At 42.3% G+C, this 22,771-nt stretch overlaps 1 protein-coding gene across 5 annotated transcripts in view; it reads right to left on the bottom strand.

Annotated features, from left to right (window-relative positions):
* The window catches only part of FAM120A (family with sequence similarity 120A), a 119,504-nt gene that overhangs the window by 65,317 nt on the left and 31,416 nt on the right, over positions 1–22,771 (bottom strand). For all 5 annotated transcript variants that reach the window (XM_032268528.1, XM_032268529.1, XM_032268525.1 and 2 more), the window contains exons 4-5: positions 9,773–9,901; positions 8,767–8,863 (exon numbers count right to left, since the gene is read on the bottom strand). In XM_032268528.1, the coding sequence (XP_032124419.1) occupies positions 8,767–8,863; positions 9,773–9,901 (226 nt within the window). The remainder of the gene's footprint in view (positions 1–8,766; positions 8,864–9,772; positions 9,902–22,771) is intronic.

Below are 22,771 nucleotides of genomic sequence, written 5' to 3'. Positions count from 1 at the left end.
AGATGGGTTCACAGCCGAATTCTCCCAGATGTACAAAGAGGAGCTGGTACCATTCCTTATGAAACTATTCCAAACAATCCAAAAAGAAGGAATCCTCCCCAACTCATTTTATGAGACCAACATCATCCTAACACCAAAACCAGGCAGAGATGCAACAAAAAAAAGAAAACTTCAGGCCAGTATCCATGATGAACATAGATGCAAACAGAATGCAACAGCAAATCAAAAAGCTAATTCATCATGATCAAGTAGGCTTCATCCCGGGGATGCAAGCCTGGTTCAACATGCACAAGTCTATAAATGTAATTCATCACAAACAGAACCAAAGACGAAAATCACATGATTATCTCAATAGATGCAGAGAAGGCTTTTGATAAAATTCAACAGCCCTTTATCTTTATGCTAAAAACCCTCCATAAACTAGGTATCGATGGAATGTATCACAAAATAACAAAAGCTATTTATGACAAACCCACAGCCAGTATCATACTGAACGGGCAAAAACTGGAATCATTCCCGTTGAAATCTGGCTAAAGACAAGGATGCCCTCTCTCACCACTCCTATTCAATATAGTATTGGAAGTTCTAGCCAGAGCAATTAGGCAAGAAAAAGAAATAAAGGGTATTCAATTAGGAAAAGAGGAAGCCAAGTTGTCTCTATTTGCAGATGACAGACTGTATATTTAGAAGACTCCATCGTCTTAGCCCAAAATCTCCTGAAATTGATAAGCAACTTCAACAAAGTCTCAGGGTACAAAATCAATATGCAGAAATCACAAGCATTCCTATACACCAATAACAGATAAAAGGAGAGCAAAATCAAAAGTGAACTCCCATTCACAACTGCTAAAAAGAATAAAATATCTTGGAATACAACTAACAAAGGATGTAAAAGACCTCTTCAAGGAAAACTACAAACCACTGCTCAGTGAAATCAGACAGGACACAAACAGATGGAAAAACATTTCATTTCATGCTCACGGCTGGGAAGAATGAACATCGTGAAAATGGCCATACTGCCCCAAGTAATTTATAGATTCAACGCTATCCCCATCAAGCTACCAAGGACCTTCTTCACAGAACTGGAAAAAACCACTTCAAACTTTACATGGGACCAAAAGAGAGCCCCCATAGCCAAAACAATCCTAAGCAAAAAAGCAGGAGGCATCATGCTGCCTGACTTGAAACTATACTACAAGGCCACAGTAATCAAAACAGCACGGTACTGGTACCAAAACAGAGACATACACCAATGGAACAGAACAGAAGCCTCAGAAGCACCACCACACATCTACAATCATCTGATCTTTGACAAACCTGACAAAAACAAGCAATGGGGAAATGATTTCCTGTTTAATAAATGGTGTTGGGAAAACTGGCTAGCCATGTTCAGAAAGCAGAAACTGGACCCCTTCCTGACACCTTACACTAAAATTAACTCCAAATGAATTAAAGATCTAAACATAAGACCTAACACCATAAAAACCCTAGAAGAAAACGTAGGCAAAACCATTGAGGACATAGGCATAGGCAAGGACGTCATGGCTAAAACACCACAAGCAATGGCAACAAAAGCCAAAATAGACAAATGGGATCTAATTAAACTCCAGAGCTTCTGTACAGCAAAGGAAGCAATCATTAGAGAGAACTGGCAACCAACAGAATGGGAAAAAATTTTTGCAATCTACCCATCTGACAAAGGACTAATACCCAGAATCTACAAAGAACTAAAACAGGTTTAAAAGAAAAAAAAAAACCCATTCAAAAGTGGGCAAAGGATATGAACAGACACTTTACCAAAGACATCTATGAGGCCAACAAACATATGAAAAAATGCTCATCATTACTGGTCATTAGAGAAATGCAAATCAAAACTACATTGAGATACCATCTCACACCAGGGAGAATGGCAATCATTAAAAAATCTGGAGACAACAGAAGCTGGAGAGGATGTGGAGAAATAGGAACACTTTTACACTGTTGGTGGGAGTGTAAATTAGTGCAACCATTGTGGAAGACAGTGTGGCGATTCCTCAAGGACCTAGAAATAGAAATACCATTTGACCCAGCAATCCCATTACTGAGTATATACCCAAAGAATTATAAATTGTTTTATTATAAAGACACATGGCACACGTCCATTCGTTGCAGCACTGTTTACAATAGCAAAGACCTGGAACCAACCCAAATGCCCATCGATGATAGACTGGACAGGGAAAACGTGGCACATATACACCATGGAATATTATGCAGCCATCAAAAACGATGAGTTTGTGTCCTTTGCAGGGATATGGATGAATCTGGAAACCATCATTCTCAGCAAACTGACTCAAGAACAGAAAATCAAACACCTCATGTTATCACTCATAAGTGGGTGTTGAACAATTAGAACATGTGGACACAGGGAGGGGAACATCACATACTGCAGTCGGTTGGGAGGGCTAGGGGAGGGACAGCGGGGGGTAGGGAGGGATAACGAGGGGAGAAATACCAGATATATGTGAAGGGGGGATGAAGGCAGCAAACCTTGCCATGTATGTACCTATACAACAATCCTGCATGATTTGCACATATGCCCCAGAACCAAAAGTACAATTTAAAAAAAAAAAAAAAAAAAAAAAAAAAGGAAGGCAAGTCAGAAGAGTATATACTATTGGATTTCATAGCAAACAAAATGAAAGTATTTAGTATCCAGAGATACAGACCTGATAAAATTATACAGAGAAGCACAGGAATGACTAATACAAAAGTGAGGGTGGTAGAGAGTAGAGGAATGCAACCAGGGAAGACATATAAGAGGGCTAAGATATTAGTAATGTTCTAAGACAAACACATTACAGTATGATAGTTACAAAATCATTTTTTTTTTTACAAGTAAAAATTCTTCCATGAGCGTTGATGTTCTAAGAGAGTAAAGTCTAAAATCCAAGGTGGTGCCCACAATTGCACTGCAGCTCTCAGCATCATCTGACCACTCTCCCGCTTTCTGTGCTTTGGCCACATTCTTCTTCCTTTTCTTCTTTACCATGTCCTCCCACTCAGGACTTTTCACATGCCACCTCCTCTGCATGGAATAAACTTCATCCCCTATTGACACCTTGCCAGATGCCTAATGAATCCCCCAACCCCACCCTCAACAATAATCGAATCAATCAGAATCAGCTACTTTAGTCTTAGATTGATTCAATCCGGTTGGTCTTCCTTGAGGCTCCTGTTCTCTTTCTTGCAGGATTCCCTGGTGTTCACTTCCCCACTAGCCTGTACATTCATCTGCAGGGGCACTGGTAACTGCTCTCTTATTTACAACACCATCCAGCACCCAGCACACTGCCTGTCATGAAATGCACAAATCAACAAGTTCTTTACTTTAAAAAAATAATAATTAATAGACTTTTTTTTTTTTTTTTTTTTAGCAGTTTCAAGGTTACAGAATCACACTTTGCATTGGTGTGATACACTTGTCCCAACCAATGAGCCAAACCTGGCTACATTATGATTACCTAATGCCCACAGCTGACATTAGGGTTCACTCTTGTTGCTGTACATTTTCTGCATATGGACGGATGTATAATGCCATGCTTATCCACCGTTACAGTATCATAAAGAATAGTTTCACTGCCCTAAAAATCTGCCTAATCATCCCTTCCTCCTTACAACCTCTGGCAACCCTTGATCTTTTTCCTGCCTCCATACTTTTGGCCTTTTCCGGAATGTTCTGTACCTGGAATCGCACAGTATGTAACCTTTTCTAATTGGCTTCTTTCATTTAGTAATATGTACTTATGTTCCTCTGTGTCTTTTCATGGCTTGATAGCTCATGGCTTTTTGGTGTTGAATAATATTCCATTGCTTAGATATACCAAACCTTATTTCCCCACTGACCTATTAAAGACATCTTGGTAGATTCCAAGTGTTGGCAATTTATCAATAAAGTTGTTTTAAATATCTATGTGCAGGTTTTTATGTAGACTTAAGTTTTCAACTCCTTTGGGCAAACACCAACGAACATAATCGGGAATTTTGTACAAATGTGCAAAGTTGTCTTCCCAAATAGTTGTACCGTTTTTGCAAACCCATTAGTAACACATCCTGTTGCTACCCATCCTCGCCAGCAAGGAGTATTGTTGGTGTTTTGTATGTCAACCACTCTAACAAATATGTAATTAAAATGTGTAGTAGGAGCTCATTTACTTTTCACTGAGGGAAGGCCAATGACACACTGGATACTTCTTCAGCCTCAGTTTCATCTGCACACAGAATCTGTGCCCAAAGATCTAAGATTAGACCCCAACACTTTTGTTACTTGTTACTTTTGTGAATTCCACCAATGATTTTGGAGCTACTGGTTTAACTAGGGAAATGAATATTTTGAAATCTCAACTATGACATATCTTATTTGTGCTTGTATGTAGATTGGTGATTTCCTGGTGAGCTATAGCAGATAGAAAGAACAAATCACAATCATTTCCAGATAGGCAGGTCCTTGCTTAGTAATTATGACATAGTGAATTCTTAAAAAAAATAAGTATGCATCATACCACCCATTTCTGGGAGACTCTATTGTGTGTGCACATGTGTGTGTGTGTGTATGTGTGTCCTTCTATGAACTCTATACTAACCAGTAACTGTTTAGAGATCTAAGGTATTTTTCTCAGTACTGCAGACAGATTTACAGGCTTACAAGGAAAAGCACAGAGGACCTAGAAATAGAAATTCCATTTGACCCAGCAATCCCATTACTGGGTATATATCCAAAGGATTATAAATCATTCTATTATAAGGACACGTGCACACGAATGTTCATTGCAGCACTGTTTACAATAGCAAAGACCTGGAACCAACCCAAATGCCCATCGATGATAGACTGGACAGGGAAAATGTGGCACATATACACCATGGAATATTATGCAGCCATCAAAAACGATGAGTTTGTGTCCTTTGTAGGGACATGGATGAACCTAGAAAGCATCATTCTCAGCAAACTGACACAAGAGCAGAAGATCAAACACCGCATGTTCTCACTCATAGATGGGTGTTGAACAGTGAGAACACATGGACACAGGGAGGGGAGCACTACACACTTGTGTCTGTTGGGGGGAAATAGGGGAGATCAGTGGGGGGGTGGGGAGTTGGGGAGAGATAGCATGGGGAGAAATGCCAAATATAGGTGATGGGGAGGAAGGCAGCAAATCACACTGCCATGCGTGTACCTATGCAACAATCTTGCATGTTCTTCACATGTACCCCAAAACCTAAAATGCAATAAAATAAATTTTTAAAAATAAATAAAAAAAAATTATAAATTCCTAAGGCCCAATTAAGATCCTGAAATAGCAGATTTGAGGTGGAATCTAAAATTCTAGCCAAGTTTTGAAACCTCTGGCTAGATCAACTTGCCCATGTTTTTTGCCAATAGCCATGCTCTAAGCTTATGATTACCCTAAAATTTCTTCAAAACTCTATACATATTCCAATTTCTGAATGATTAATAAGATAAATTCTAATATAACAAGAAAGTAATATCCCCCACATAGGTTGTTCAAAATTCCGAATTATTTTCCTGTAGAATAACATAATGGACTGTGGTTGGATTCTATGACAAACCACCAAAGACCTATCTACTATTTATAAAAATATCTCCATGGAAAATATATATTGGGTTCTAACTGGGGGTGCCAGAAAAGTTCCCCCTGACTCCATGTTGTTCCTTCTAGACTTTAGTCTTAGATTCCAGTCCTCATCCTGTTAGTTTCACTGGTAGGATCCCAGTAGTATGCAGGGGTAAAAATCAATGAGAGTTAATATAACTTATGCTTCTTCAGAGTTATCAGGAAAAAAAACTAAAGTTATTTTTACAAGAATCCATTTCTGCTAGTTCCAAATTGTGTGTATGTAGCTTGAAACAAAACGTCCTTCGTAATCTTGCCTGAATCCTCTCTCCGGGCTTGTCTCCTGCCATTCCAGGCTGTGTAACAGTCATCTTGAAATTCTACACTGCCCAAACTTCCTGCCTGGCTGTCATTCTGTGCCTGTATTTTTGGTTAGTCCCTCTGCACACAACCCTCATTTCTGCAACAGCCAGAAACATCAGGAAATGCTGTACAGGAGGATTTACAGGCAGTTCACACGTACACTAACCTGCCTAAAGCTATCATCCCAAACATCCCAAACTCTACCAGTTACTTTCCTGTTCTCCATAAACCACCGAGTAATGAAAATGAAAGTAATACTAAATTCTGAGTAAACCTTATCTCTGAAACATTTAACTAAAATATTAATAATTTGATAAAAACACAGAGGCACTTGACAGAACATATTTTTAAGATATTCAAACTTAACTCACCTTGCCTATTCAAAACATCTTCTTGATTATCAGGAGCCCAGATCAATGCCAAATGTTAATTAAGTGTGCTGTTTCTCCATACCTATCTTCCGAATTTTCTCCTAAGTAGATTTTCTAGTCCCAAGTACACTCTAAGGACTTTCTAAACTATACCTGCCATACAGATTGTCCCACAGGAGCCCAGCGTCGGAGAAACATAAGAGGCTGCCCACCCCACCTGTGCACTCCTTTCAGGCCCCTCACTGCTCATGCCAATGCCCAATCATTCAATGCCGATTGAGGCCATTCTGCAATCGGAATAATGATAGTATCTACTATCAGACAGTATCTGTTATTCTTATAGGCAGAATGACCTAAAAGGGCATTGAATGACTAAACAAGTACTTCACTAAAGCACTTTACATATGCCTTTTCTTTTAATATTCACATAATGACCCCATTCTAATAAAATAGGGAGCCCAAGGTCAGAAGGCAGTAGGCCCCAGGTGTCAATGTTCATGCTCCCCATCATCCCCACAAGCAAATATTAGACTTCTTATGTGTGCAAGATATACAGCAGACATATCACGATCTGGTCCCATACGCCTCACCTTACCAGATGAAACAGTGTAGAACTCATCTCCCTCCCGCCAATGCTCAATGCCCCTTTTCCAAGAATAATCCTAAAACACATCTCATCACTTCACTCTCTTGATTTAAAAAACCAAGTGGATCAATTCATTCAGTCAAATATTTATCCACCGGGGATACAAGAGTAAAGGTGACTAACAGGTCCTCATTACCCCAGACTACACTGTGGGGAGTGACAGGGGAAAGGGTGGTAGTGGTGAAAAACAGAAGCCAAGGTGTGTGCAGAGATTTAAAGCCAAGCAGACCTTAGAGAACATTACAGCCTGGATCTCACAAATTAGAAGGGCACAAGCACAAGTTGGTCAGAGAAAGCCCTTCAGACACAACAGCTGGCCCAGAGGACCAGGGCAGAAGCTAGCTCAATTCATGCAAGGCAAGAAAGGAGGCTGCACTCAGGAGTGGGGAGCCAGTGGTCTCAGATCATGGGGAGGATGCAAGGTAAGCAATTGGGAATTTATTCCAAGTGTGATGGGAAGCCAATGGGGAATTCTAGGCATGGGAGTAGCACAGTCCAATTGCCATTTTTAACCGTTACTTTGGCTGCTGGAAGAAAATGGAGCAAGAGAGCAGCAAAGAGCCCCACTGGGAGGCTGCGACCATTTACTGAACATGTAGTGGGCAGGCCCAGGACAAGCAGTCCTGGCCTCCATCCACGCCAGTCTCCAGGTTACAAGCCATACCTCCTTTATTACAAGGCATCGGCACAGGTCATGTTTCCTGGTCTATCACCCAGCCACATACACAGGCAGCCAAAGTCAGTGCCATGCCTCTATCTCTGAAGCCCAGTTCCTAGCACACAGCAGACACTACCCTTGAATAAATGAAGTGTGCAGCTCTTAAGGCCACTTTTAATCTTGGAATTAGTCTTCTCAAATAAATAAAAAGTCTCATTCCAATAAAAGTTTCTTGAATATGCATTCTTTTGTTAACTTATCTGAAGCAAACAACACAATTTAAACGAGAGGTGGTGTCTATTGCTCATACTTCTACTTATGGTTTGATGCTTTATAACCTCCACAAGACGGTTAATATGAAGCAGGCTTCAGGCTGACAGCTATAAATATTTTTATTCCCAATTTCAAATCTCTGAACTTTCGCAAGCCGATCATGGTGGCTCATGCCTATAATTCCAGCACTTTGATCCACTGAGATGGGCAGATCACTTAAGACTGGGAGTTCGAGACCAGCCTGGCGAATATGGTAAAACCCCGTCTCTACTAAAAATACAAAAATTAGCTGGGTGTGGTGGTGCATGCCTGTAATTCCAGCTATTCAGGAGGCTGGAGCACAAGAATCACTTGAGCCTGGGAGGCAGAGGTTGCAGTGAGCCAAGATCACGCCACTGTACTCCACCCCGGGTGGTAGAGCGAGATTCTACTCGACAACAAAAAAGAATTTAAAAAAAAAAAAGGCAGGAATCAAAGAAAGAGAAACTACAAACACATCGAATTTATGAAGTCACTTGCAGTTGTGGAGGCCCTTCTATGTCCTCAGGCAATTCTTTACTTAGAAGTGGTAATTCAGAGACCCTAAGACATCAACATCCCCTCAACCTGCTGCCTCATCTGCATGATGCCCTCTGATTCTTCTACAACCTACAAAGGCTATTAAGTCTTCTCTTCCTCCTCAATATTTTCAGGGATTGCTACTCAGTCTGCCCAGGAAGTTTGGCTATAATTACAGAAAATCATGTTTCAAAAGCATAAAGCTACAAGATTCTATGGTGAATATTTAACCTTATTTGGATTATCACATGGTCAATATTGATCACAGAGAGGCTTTTATTCACTTACCTAAGTAATGTGGTGGATGAAAAGACATAGGCTTACTAGTTGCTGAATAATATCCAATTGCTCTCTTAAATCGAATAACTTTGTCATCTGTTCTAGACTGAAATAAAGGCAGGAAAACCTTCATAAATTAGTGTGTCACTGGTCATCTGTATCACAATATTTTTATAATTCAGCACATGTATAATAATCTGCAACTTTTCAAGTTAGATACGAATTTAGAATGACATTACAAATTTCAGGGAATATAAAGAGAATACTGCAAAAACATCAAACCAAATGTGAATGCTTCTAAAGCAAGGTAGTTAAAAGAGCAGAACTCCAAAGTGGTAGTCAGGGCCCTGGGTTCTAGCTCTAGGACTTCTCTGACTTCCACTCTGCTCTGTCTCTGGTCCTGCCCAGAGAGGACTCTCAAGCCATCTGCACCAGGGAACGGATGGCAGTAACAGACTGAGGATGTGCCTGCCCAAGGCTTCAGCTCTCTAGAGACACAGCGGGAGTTCCACAGAGCCTCGCCCATTATACTGATGCCAACTTGTTGGCATGCCTAATTCCCCCAAAAAGAAGAAAATCCCTGACCATCACCTGAAGGAAAGAGACAAATTCAGAGATTTGTAATACCATATGACTGACTTGATCCAGCTCATGTTCTGAAAACTCTGCAATACAGATCCTATTAAGTTGAGATCGAGAATTTAGGAGCAGCAGAGACCTCACCAACCATCTACCTGAATCTCCCTCCTTTTATTCAGGCTGGAAAAGCTGAGTGAGGCGGCTGCGACTTCCTGGCTGGCAGGGAGCATGGCCAGGCTACCTCAGCTTCTAGCCTTGCAACCTGCAGCTTTCTCCCAGCAGCTTGACGAGATAAGCAAGAGCTCTCAGACCCATCCAGTCAGCTTGCACCCTCAAGTCTCCTTCTTCCAAACCTGGCCACATCACTATGCAAAGTCCTATCCCCTAAATCTGTTGTTTTTATTGTTTTTGTTTGTTTCTTTCTTTGTTTTTTTACCTGTGAATGCTGGAAAACATCTTTAGCTATGGCATCCAAGTCAGAGGTGTCTTGAATGTTGCGGACATAGTCAGCAACGGCTTTGATCACTACGTCGCAAGGTGGCAAGACCAGCTGGTGGGCCCGGACCTGAGAAAACAAACACAGGTGTCAACAGTAGGTGGTAAGCACCTAGAACCAGGCTAATCTGAATGCAGGAGTCAGAAATTCCAACAAGGAGCTACCATCTAAGATAACTATCAGTGTCTGATGATTGTCCACCTGTGAGATCTTGGCCCTAAGACTTCCCTAAGTTGTTCACGTTTTGAAGCTCAAGAACGGGATTTTCCTTTCAGTGGATGAAATACAACTCAGCTGCTTAAACTGTGTTGGGTGAAAAGAGCATCTGACAGCCTTCTACCACTTCTGAGAAGTCCAAGCCCTGTTTGCAATTACTTCCAAGCCCAGGACCTGCACCCAAAACAAGCAAAGCACAAAGCAGCCCAGAAAGAAGGCCTTGAGTCACCATTCAGTCCCTTTCTTTTGACACCAACCAACAAAGACAAAGGCCTGCAGCAGTGGGACTTTTAGATAAGAGCCCAGGACTCCCTGAAACTGTAAGCATAAATGCAATTACTAAGTCCCTGAATCCACCTTCAAAGGCCAACTTCAGCTGTAATTGGAGAAAAATGGTATCACTGCCCATTGAGGGACATGTTTGAGGAAAGTGACAGAGAATACCAAATAACGTGTAGGAACATCTCATTAGCCAAAAACAGTTGATACCATAAAAAGGTAAGTTAACAAGTTGAAAAAGAAGACTAACCACCTAATAAGAGCTTTGTGGTAGGTAGGACAATGACCTCCCAAAGCTGTCCACATCTTCCTCTCCAGAACCTGTGAATATGCTGCATTACGGGGCAAAGTTCAATGAAGGCTGCCTGTCAGCTGACCTCCAAATAAGAATCCTGTCCTGGATCATCACAGGGTCCAAAAAATGTGGCAAAAGGAGGCAGGGAAATCTGTGCACAGTGATGTGGCGTGACAGGGCCTCAGATGCTCGAGGCTGAACAAGCCAGGATCCTCCCAAGAGCCTGCGGAAGGACCAGCCCTTGTATGTTAACATACAAGGAAATGAACGTTGTCTTCATGCCTGCTGACATACATTCATTCCACATCCCTTAACGGATCAAGGAGTAATTTTGACACTCAAGTCTTATTATTAAAGAAATACATTTCATCAGGCTAGAATTGCCATAGATAATGACTCCTGTGATGCATCTGGACTAAGCACACTGAAAACCTTCTGGACAGAATTCACTACTCTAGATGCCATTATGGCCATTCATGCATGATTCATGAGAGGAGGTCAAAATATCAACCTTAACGGGAGTTTGGAAGACGTTGATTCCAACCCTCATGAATGGCTTTGAGGGGCTGAAGACTTCAGTGGAGGAAATCACTGCAGATGTGGTAGAAATAGCAAGGGAACCAGAATTAGAAGTAGAGCCTGAAGATGTGACTGAATTGCTGCAATATCATGATAAATCCTGAATAAATGAGAAGGTGCTTCTTATGGATACGCAAAGAAACTGTCTTTTTGAGATGGAATCTACTCCTGGTGAGGATGCCATCAAAGATGTCAAAATAAAAGCAAAGGATTTAGAATAGTACATAAACTTAGTTGATAAAGCAGTGGCAGGGTTTAAGATTAACTCCAATTTTGTAAAACATTTCTACTATAGGTAAACTGCTATCAAATAACATCGCAGGCTATAGAGAAATCTTTCATGAAAGAGTCAACTGATGTGACAAACTTGAATGTTGTCCAGTTTTCTGAAGCTGCCACAGCTATCCCAACCTCCAGCAACCACCACCCTGATGAGTCAGCAGCCATTGTCAAGACCCTCCACCAGCAAAATGATTCCAACTGACTGAAGACTCAAGTGATCATAGCATTTTTAGACACTGAAGTATTTTTGATTAAAGGACGTACCTTGTATTTCAGACGTAATGCCATTACACACTTAAGAGACTATAGAACTGTGTAAACATTTCTATTATCTGTGATGAAAAACCTAAAATCGACATGACTTCTCTGTCATTCCCCTCCAGGCCCCTGCTCTCAAAGCCTCCATGTGTGTGAGGAGGCAGCTATAGAACAGCAGAGGCCCCTTTGGTAAGTGCCTCACCTTTCCAAGTCTCTGTGGCTGAAGAAAGCACAAAACAGGGGCATGTTCCAGTGAGTTATAAAGGCGTATTAGGTTACTATCACTTTGTTGTTGAGGATATTAGCTAACACGTCTTAGCCAGATACGCTTCCAAGCATTTTATATATAGTACTGTATTATTTCTCACACATCTATCACAGCAGCCCTTGTTTGTGTTAGAAATGGTACCCTCCACAGGGTTCTGAGTGGTCAGGTATGGCCCACAGGCCACTGGCAAATGGAGGCAGAGCAGTTAGCAGCAACAGAGGGCCTGCTGCCCACCACACAATGCCTACTCAGCTGCTGGCCACCCTGTGGGCAGCAGGACTAGTGATATACAGAATCCTGAAACTAGTACCAGCGAACCTATGGATACCCTGGGTGATCTGGATGTGCTCTGCTGTGGTGGACTTTACGTTCATAACATACAGTGGGAAGAAAAGAAGAGTCAGCCCAAAGGGATTCAGCCCAGGCTGAGGTCCACAGAATGGCCAGATCCAAGATGCGGCTAGCACCCCAGGCCGGTGGTAGCCTAATGTCACCCATGCCAGAGGCCAGTCCTTGAACACTCCAAACCCCCTACTTGAGGGTTCCAAATGAAACGAGGTCTTCCTGCCAGGACTAGGTGAGCTTCTGAAAAAAGCACAGAAAAGCAGGCCTCCTGAATTTCCCCAAGTGACTGAACAAAGCAGGTCCCGCATGCTTCACAGCATGGCGGAGAAGATCTTCTGGGGCAAAGCACAGATGATCTGAATGACAGAATTGGCCATCAGCAACCTGCAGAGCTGCCCAACCAAGAAATTATGAGATGGAAGCAATGCTTGCAGTCAGAAAGAGAAGACGAAAAGGCCAGAGCAGGCAAAGACAGTAACAGAACAGGCCACAAATGTTGGAGTGAGGAGAATGACCTTCCTGTCCCACACACCCCTCCAAGCATCCTGCACCTGCTGGAGAGCAGTAGAGACCATGTGAAGGATGGGGACTTGGCAATGAAGTGGAACAGGGAAGCAGAATATGGTGGTCCCCTAGTGTTCTGGCCACAAGTTCCTCCAAAATCTGTGGTTAGTGATGGTGACTTAGGTGCATGCTTCAAATGTCCTAAAGAAAAGACTGGAGCAGCAGATACGCAATTGTGGGAAGAATTCCAAAGGAGTAAAGAATGCACAGCACAGATCCAAAGTCTGATTGGCAAGCAGGCCTCTCTGCAGGGCACAAGGGCACAGCTGGGGAAGGAACTCGCAAAGCTACAGCTGAAGCTTTCCACTCTGCCTGAACTGCACTGAGAATCCATGATGGGGCCTTGGTAGGAGTCCACGGAGGAGGATGACTACTACCTGGACCTAGATCAGAGACTTTGCAAGGCACACAAGTACTTAAACCACATGTGTCAGACCTGCAACCACTAGAAATTGAAGGAACACATTTCCAGTTTTCAGAGGGAGATCCTCTTCTATGAGAAAAGGACCCAGGAAGGCTGGATGGCTGCCATGTCCACTGAGAGAGTGCTCAGGAGTGCCAGAAAGAACACCACCACTATAGACAGAAGCTAGCTGACTGTGAAGCCAAGTTTCAGCCCTTCCCAAGTGGTCCTTTGGCTCCTGGGACTCTCCCAAAATCCACAGGGACTCAAAAGCCCCTGGGGGGACAGTGGGTCCCCAGGAGGGAGGCAGGTCACCATGTGAGGGCTTGGGTCTAGAGCACCTACCTGTTTGATTCTGTTTTCCCTGTAATCAGGTCCTGAACACCTAGAGACTCGGCAGAACATCAGCCGGTGCTGCTCCCTTTAGAGCAGATTTGGGTACTCTCTTGTTTTCTACTGTTCAAGAGTTGATGCTGAAACTGCTCTCATTCAAGTTTGATAGATAGCATTAGGATTGATTGTAAGGTACTGTTTATCAAATGAAGACTGTTTAATATAATTCTTAACAAATACATTGTTTCCACATCTTTGGGCCCTCCAAAATTATATGGGATAAGTATTGTATTTTCATTTAGAGAAAGGGCCCCTCTTAACCTCAAAGTCATGTTGTTTGATACGGATGGGAAGGTTTAAGAGAGAGACAATTTCTGATCTATGAGTTGTTATTAAAGAAGAGTACATTAAATTGGCTGCAATAAACCTTGGTTTGAACACAATGCCAAAATATACTCATAAACAAGACCATACCATTCGAAGATCGTATTTTTAATAGTTTGGTCCTAAACTTTGTGCTTTAATTTAGGGAGGTGTTCATTTTGCCACCATTGCTTCTTGTTTTGCAACAGGCACCTGCACCTGGGGAGCCGGGGCCTTGTATAGCAAACGAGTCAACCTTCCGGGCCAGAGCAAGCAGGAACAGCAACAGGGTCTCCCCAGAAGTAAAGAAGTTCATAGGGAAGGGTGCAGGGCCTCCTGTCTCTCTGGGGCAGGTGTAGCCCATGACAATGGCTTACATCCATGATACTACAAGTAACTGGGCAGCCCTACTGCACACCCATCCCACTTCAAAGTAAAATCAACAGAACCTACTGCTTTTGCTCCTGTGGATATCCTCATCATCACTGTCCCCAGCCTGACAACATGCTAAAAGATCCTTGAAGTGAATAGATGCTATAACTTAAAGTGTTCTCTAAATTCTTGAGTGGCTCAGTAACATCAAACATGCTACCTCTGGTTTAATGCTGAAAACATTGGCCCTTTATAATTTGCTGACCATGCAGCCGCACTCCCCACCAGCCACCCTCCTCCACCCTGCTCCACAGGCAGCTCCGAGCCTGTGCAGAGAGAAGCTTGCTTCCGTCCCGGATGGCTCCTAATCTAGCCTTCTAAATCCAATCCAGGATGAGCTCCCTGACGTCTTGTTTAATCCTTAGGGTCAGGACCTGACGTGCATTCACTACCCACGTGCAGGAGGAGTCAGAGGTGCTGTCCTAAGGGCCTGGTCACATCAGCAAACCCCATCCCTGCCACACAAGAAAGAGGCTAGAAGACAGAAATGCAACACCACAGGGATATAAGGATGGACTTTACATGAGATATTTTACATTGAAGAAAACTGATAGATGATAGATAGATAGACAGTATAGTTGTAGATATATTTTTATTTAAATATGCCAGGGAATCTTGATAATAAAAGATCTTCTGCGATAAATCCCTTAGAAACTTGTTAAACATTTTAACATGATAAAAGCACATGAGAAGTTGATTTATATGCTATCTACATATCTCTACACATACATATATACCTGTATAAATACCACACACATGAAGGTAGTTATCAATATGCTGCCAACTGGGAAAAAAACACATCAAGACTTGTTTGTCCATGAAAAGCATCACAACTGTGTTGCTAAACCTTCCCTGAGATTCTAAAATAGCACATGGTTCATCTCATCACAGCAGTAACTGCACAGGAGAGCTAAAGTAATTTGTCCTTGCCTCTTCAAAAAAACAAAATTAACACTCAAACTAAACAAGTCAAGTGTTTGCTGCTTAGAGACAGGCTACAAAATATTGTAATTAATGTCCCATTTATTTCCTCTTCTGCTTTCTTTAATCAGTTTTTTAAATTGTAGCCCAAAAACATTAAAAAAAAAAAAAAAGTGAAATAAATTGTGATATATCTAGAGCTAGATCCACATGTATATTTTACCTCTAAGTTCAGTAAGTAAATTTTATTTAATTAACAAGCAAACACTTGTGATCAAATTGCCTTTTTCATGTCACTGAGCAGCAATTTCACTAGTTGTGACTGAAATTTTACCTGCTTTGTAGATGAAGAAAATAATTTAGGGCTGGAAAAGACCTCCGAAAGATTCAGCCCACCCCTTTGCTTCCAGGCAGAATCATTAAATAACAAATAGGTACTGTTTGTGTAGAAATTGATCATTGTCTCCATGCAAAAATATCCTCTTATGTTAAAGATTTTAACTTTTAGCATCATCTTTCCCTAAATCTCCTCATCATTTCCTACTAAAAACGTGTACTGCAGTCTTCTAAACATCACTGACAGATGGATATAGCATGTAGGGTCTTGCTGAAGGCCGAATGCCACCAAACCTGACCCAGGCAAGCACGCCGCAGGGCCATCTCCCTGACATGTCACAATCCATGAGCGGTGGCATCTCATTGTCACCCTTGACAATCTCCTGTCCTTTGGCTACTCTTGCCAACCTTTGTTTTGTTTTTTAAAAAAAACCTCCAGGAGGCTACAATCTTGAAGTTGGGTCAGTGATGTAGGCACCAGCCTGGCCACACTACAGGGCCTGCTTCCCACATGGGTGGTGCTAGGAGCACTGGCTGGACTTCTGCTGCAGCCATGCAGGGTGAGCCTTTGGCCTCATCTCCAAGCAGCTTGACACCCCCAGGGCTAACTCAGAGAACAAGCAGTAGGTGCTCTCACCAGTCTATCTACGGGACCTGTGTTAGGGGTGAAGGGTAGACGCTGGCACCCATACTACATACTACAAGGACACAAAAGTCCATGGAAACCTGTCAGGCACATCCTCAAAGGGGGCTTCAATGGGAAACCCTCACTGAAGCTGCTTGGTGGCTACTCCAAACAGAAAAGCTCTTTGATGCCTTAGAGCCACTGATTTCAGTGAATTAATTCAGGCATTCAAGGGGCACCTTAAGGAAGCTAAGAAACAATTACACTATAACAACACTTGAAACCCAAAGAAAACAATCTCTTCCTGGTTCCTGAAAGCAAAATAATAAATAATTTATCCCCTGCTAAAGAAACATTTATATATTTATTCACTATTTTCTAATATTTCACTGCTTTAAAAATCTGCAGTTTCACTCTTCGTTATAGCTTTAAAATTAAACATTTTTCCCATGGCTGAATTCATTTAAATGAAGTTACCATGTAATAGTCCAACTGTTAAATCAAACTCAATATGTCACAATACTCAAAGGATTCAATAAAATTCAATATTCCTTTCCATGCAATATGTTGACTGAAAACTCTCTTAAAACTCTGTAAAATGTACCACTAGAAACGATCATTTGACAGGGTCTGACCTAATCTCTAAAATCCACTAATACACCATACAAAACTATGATTAAATGATTTTGAGACTATCGGTGCCACTGCTCCCAAAGTGTCTCCTGGCTGCTCATTTAAAATGCAAATATATATAAACGCAAGTTTCACACAGTATCACTGCTGAAGCAGAACTGTTCTACTTCATTACCAAGTTGAAAACAGCGAAGTACTCTGCATTTTGGCAATTTCAAGGAAAGAAACGGAAGCTTGATTTGGTCAATATCCATTCATGGGTGAGGCATATGCTAGAAAAGGAACACAGAACAACCCTTCAAGTTTCCTGACTTCAAGAAACTCACATTCTTGTTGGTGACAAAATGTTGCTCCAGTCTCTAAGGGAGCCCCTGAGAGGACACAGTGGACCACAGGTCTGGGGAGTGAGGAGGGAGAATTGCTTCCTTGGTCATCCAAGATAGGTAAAGCTGAAAGTGTGGCCCCCAAGAAACTGTCACCACCACAGTCGTTGGCCCCAGCAGTCTGTGCTTCTGACCAAGCCCTCCAAGCTACAGAATCACCGAATGCACCCTGCAGGCCCAAGGTTTTCTACTACAATGGTCAAGAGAAAGGAAAACATGTAGACCCTGCAATTGTCAGATACCACTAATAGTCATGCTTCAAAGTACTTGAAACGTTATGATACATATCAGTATTCTGTACACATCTGCCTAAATAAAGATTTGAAAGGCTGTTAAAATTCAATTAATCACAAATAATGCTAAGTGTGATCATCACTCCAAAGATGGAAACTGCTATGCATGTATACTGAAGTACTTAAAGGATTTAAACTGAACAAAGAAACGTTCTTCATCTCATTTTACAGGCCTGGAGCCTAGAACGAAAAGGCAGGCAGGCCAGAGGTGGCTTCAGCTGCCCTACTGGATCTTGGGCTCCATCCTGCAGTGACAGGATCTCTTTACAAAAAAGTGCCACCAGTCCAAGGAGGAAACTGTAGTACACTGTGTCACCTTCCCTTCTTGGGGGAATATCTGTCACGTATTCTAATAGTTTTGAGGGCTGTGTACCCAAGCTGTCCCCTAAGGATGCATACTGCATTTAATCCTCACGACAACTCTATGAGTAGTCACTGTTAACGTCCCCATCTTATAGAAGAGCTTACTAAGTACGTACCACAGTCAACCAGGTGAGTGGCTGAGTGGACTCTACACACTTAGCCACAGCACTGTGGTCTTTCTATCTTCTGTTCAAAATTGTGCCTTTTTTAAGTGTTGAAATGTGCTTATGTAATGAAAAGATGGTAGCCAGTGAATTCCTTTTTCTTCCAATATTCTTATTTAGAAAAATTAAGAGTAGGCAACCCAACAGTAGTTTTCCAACTTTTTTTTTTTAACAGATTCATGGAATTCAAACCACTGCTACAGATGAGGAGAGTCACTGAAAAATTCTAAACAGGAGAATGATGAGATCAGACCTGAGTTTATACAGATCATTTTGTTACCCATGTGGAAGACGGACAGCTGAGAAAAAGATCAGCAAGAGGGGGGGTTCATAGCTCCTGCAGGAATCCCAGCAAGCAGTGACACAAACAGAAGTAAGGAGAGGGTGTGGTAATTCAGGAAATATCAAAGCAGATGCAGGAAGGAGAAGAATCAAAGTTGACTCCCAAGTTCTACCTTGGATGACTGGCAAGGACACTAGGTGGCAAGTACAATACAGGAGCACAAGCCAATTTAGAGAAGATGAAGACATCTGTAAATCAGAAATGCCAAATCTGACGTGCAGTGCGATATCCAAGTAGAGAGGACTGGATGGAGAGCTCAGGGAAAGGGACTTGTCTGGAGAAATGTATTTCATGGTAGCTGAGACTTCAGCACAGATCTGCCAGGAAAGTGTGAGAATCACAGTACAGATGGAACCGTAGGAGGCAACAGAGGCGAAGGGGGAAAAAAGAAAGACTACAGAACACTGACACGTGGGAAGCGAGGCAGGAGGGCCCCAGTGAGGAGAGGAGGATGATGATGAGGCTGAAAACCATCCACAAGATCCGCTCACACAGGCATCGGTGGTCTTGACAAAGCCATCTTACGACAGTGAGATTAAAGAGAAGGAAGCTAAGCATTGAGAGACACAGACGGTAGTCAGAAAAACATGGGGCAGACCTCTTCATATTACAAACTGAGGGCCAAGAACCAAGACAGAGGGAGAGATTACACAGGGCCCCATCAGATATGTTTAATGACAAAGGCTCAAGGAGGCCAGGAATATTCCAGTGTCAGGCTGGAAAACAAAGAAGTAAAAATGGGAAAATGAATGTGTATATGAGGAAAGAGAAATTGAGGAGAACCATGCCTCAAAGTGTCAATATTCTGGCATAAGGAATCTGCTAAGAGAAAGCAGTGTGAAATTGAGCAGAGGCCCAGGAGGGAGTGATGAATGTTCACAGTAACTATGAAGGACAATAGAATGATACTGCCCACATGGAGGGGCTGCCTACAGTCAAGACACCAGCATTTTTCAAATTAGTTTTACTGAAATATTTCACATGCAATAAAATCCATCTTAGCATATAATTCAATGAGTTACAACACATGCATCCAAGAGTGTAAGTACTATCACAATCAAGAAAATATCACATTCTCATTACCCCAGAGGCCCATTGTGTCCGTTTCCCACTGCAGTCCCATACAACCACAAGTCTGCTTTCTATCACTATAATTTTGCCTTTTCTACAGTTTTATATAAATGTGATCAGACAGATTTTCTTTGTGTTTGACTCTTTGCTTAAGATAATAGTTTGAGATACAAACCTATTGCAAAGATCAGTAGTATATTTGTAAATCATATACCTAACAATAGACTTGCATCTGGAATATATTAAAAACCCTTAGAATGTAGGCCAAGCATGGTGACTCACACCTGTAATCCTTGCACTTTGGGAGGCCCAGGTGGGCAGATCACTTAACATCAGGAGTTCGAGACCAGCCTGGCCAACATGACGAAACCCCATTTCTACTAAAAACACAAAAATTCACTGGGCATGGTGGCACACATCTGTAGTCCCTGCTGCTCGGGAGGCTGAGGCAGGAAAATTACTTGGACCTAGAAGGTGGAGGGTGCAATGAGCTGAGATCACACCACTGCACTCCAGCCCAGGCAACAGCGTGAGGCTCTGCCTCAAAAAAACAAACAAAAATCCTTAGAACTCAATGATAAAAAGATAAATAACCCAATTTGAAAATAAGCAAAGGATACGAAGAGGTATTTATCCAAAGAAGGTCTAAAAATGACCGATAAGCACAGGAAAAGATATTCAACATCATCAGTTGTCAAAGAAATGCAAATCAAAACAAAAATAAGAAACCTCATCTTAATGGAGGTTTCTCCAACCTAACTAGGATGGAGAAAATAAAAAATATAGACAATAACAAGCAGTGGTAAGGATGGGGAGAAATCAGAACCTTTCCACCTTGCTGGGGGGAATATAAACTGTGCAGCTGCTGTGGAAAACAGTTTGGTGGCTCCTCAAAAAGCTAAGCAAAGGCCAGTTAAAGGTGGCTCATGCCTGTAATCCCAGCACTTTGGGAAGCCAAGGTAGGATTACTTGAGGTCAGCAGTTTGAGACCAACCTCGCCAACATGGTGAAACCCTGCCTCTACTAAAAATACAAAAATTAGCCAAGCGCGTGGTGCACACCTAGAATCCCGGCTACTCAGGAGTTTAAGGCAAGGAATCACTTGAGATTAGGAGCCAGAGGCTGCAGCGAGCCAAGATCATGCCACAGCCTAGGCAAAGGGGTGAGACTCTAAAAAAGTGAATCTCAAAAAAAAAAAAGAAAAGAAAAAAAAAAATCTAAGCATAGACCTACCACATGACCCAGCAGTTCTACTCCCAGCCATATACCCATGGGAAATGAAAACATCCACACAAAACCTTATACATAAATGTCTGTAGCAACAATATTTGTAATTGCCAAAAGATAGAAATAACCCAGTGTCTACCAACTGATGAAGAGATCAGTAAAATGTGATACAGTCACACAATGGGATATCATTCAGTCATTTAAAAAAAAAAAATGCAGTAGGCTGGGTGCAGGGCTCATGCCTGTAATCCCAATGCTTTGGGAGGCAAAGGAGGGAGGATGCTTGAGGCCAGAAGTTTGAGACCAGCCTGGGCAACATGGTGAAACCCTGTGTCTACAAAAAAATTTAAAAATTAACCCAATGTAGTGGTATGCACCAACAGTCCTAGCTACTCAGGAGACTGAGGCAGGAGGATTGCTTAGGCCCAGAAGTTCAAAGCTACAGTGAGCTATGATCATGCACTCCAGCCTGGGAGACAGTACAAGACTCTGATTCTTTTTTTTTTTTTTAAAGGACTAAAATACAGATACATGTTACAACATGGAACAACATGGAAGAGCCTTGACAGCACTATACTCAGTGAAAGAAGACAAACATAAAGACCACATGTTGTGTGATTCTATTTATAAATGTCCAGAATAGGCAAATCCATAGCGATGGAAATCATATTAGTGGCTGGCCGAGGGGTTATAGAAGGGGAGAAGTGGAGAGTGACTACCGATGTGGACATGGCTTCTTTTAGGGGTGACAAAAATATTTTAAAATTAGATATTGAGGATGATTACATAGCTCTATGAATTCTAAAAAGTCACTGAACCATGTACTTTAAAGCGGTGGATTTTACGGTATATCAGCTTGTATCTCAATAAAGCTGGTATTTAAAAAGGGAGTGGGAGGATTACTCTGCAAGTGGCAGTCTGAGATGGCACAATGCATCCACCCTGGGACTGGTCAAGAGAATGAGGGACTCTACCGCAGAAAGCCATGACAAACACTGCCTGCAGGGGATGGTGTCAGTGAGGACGAAGAGGCCAGTGACACGGGCTAAAGTCTCAAAGACACAGCAAGAGGATCAGGAAGAGAAGCTGACCCTGGACAAGGCCTACAAGCAAGAGACATAAGAAATCAAGATGCTGGACATAGCTGGGACTACTGCTGGCAAGCCTTCTGTTTCTTCTTATTTTTTGTTGAGATAGGATCTTACTCTGTTGCACAAGCTAGAGCGCAGTGGCACAGATCAAGGCTGCAGCAGATCAAGGCTCACTGCAGCCTTGATCTCCCAGGCTTAAACAAACCTCCCAATTCAGCCTGCCAAGTAGCTGGGACTATAGGAGCATGCCACCAAGCCCAACTAGTTTTTTGATTTTTGCAGGGTTAAGGTCTATGTTGCTAGGCTGGTCTTGAACTCCTGAGCTCAAGTGATCCTCCTGCCTCGGCCTCCCAAAGGGTTAGGATTTCAGGCATGAGCTACTGTACCCAGTGCAAGCCCTCTGTTTCAGACCAAGAATGTCTTAGAAGGAACTTGCCTGTCACCAAGTCTGGTGCCAGATTTGGCTGGGCAGGGGGTGGGGACAGTTCCCAGGCAAAATGTTTTAAGGGTGATGTTCTCTAGGTTGAGGAGCCCTCGGTGTACAGTTAGAGTACAACAGTGTCTGTCTGATCTGCTAGGGGTGGAGGGGGAGCCATGGGAGTGGGACTAGGACACGGCACTAACTCACACGTGCGTCACCATGGCATTCAGAGGAAGGTGAATATGCTAAGCAGAAAGTGATGGAGAAGGCCTGGTTAGAAACAGGGCTGATGTTATGAACTCACAGGGTAGGAAGTAAGCTAGACAATGTTTATACACTCATTTTTAAGACTGACATTATGCTGCTTATTTAAAATAAAACAAAAGCATTCTAGATCTAAGCACAGTTAGCAGGCCAGGCGTGGTAGCTCACGCTTGTAATCCCAGCATTT

This window comes from Sapajus apella, unplaced genomic scaffold (assembly GCF_009761245.1).
Source record: "Sapajus apella isolate SASKATOON/1434 unplaced genomic scaffold, GSC_monkey_1.0 scaffold182, whole genome shotgun sequence".
In the NCBI taxonomy this organism is placed as follows: domain Eukaryota; kingdom Metazoa; phylum Chordata; class Mammalia; order Primates; family Cebidae; genus Sapajus; species Sapajus apella.
Note: the sequence above shows the minus strand (reverse complement) of the source record. Positions and strands in the feature narration are given on the sequence as shown.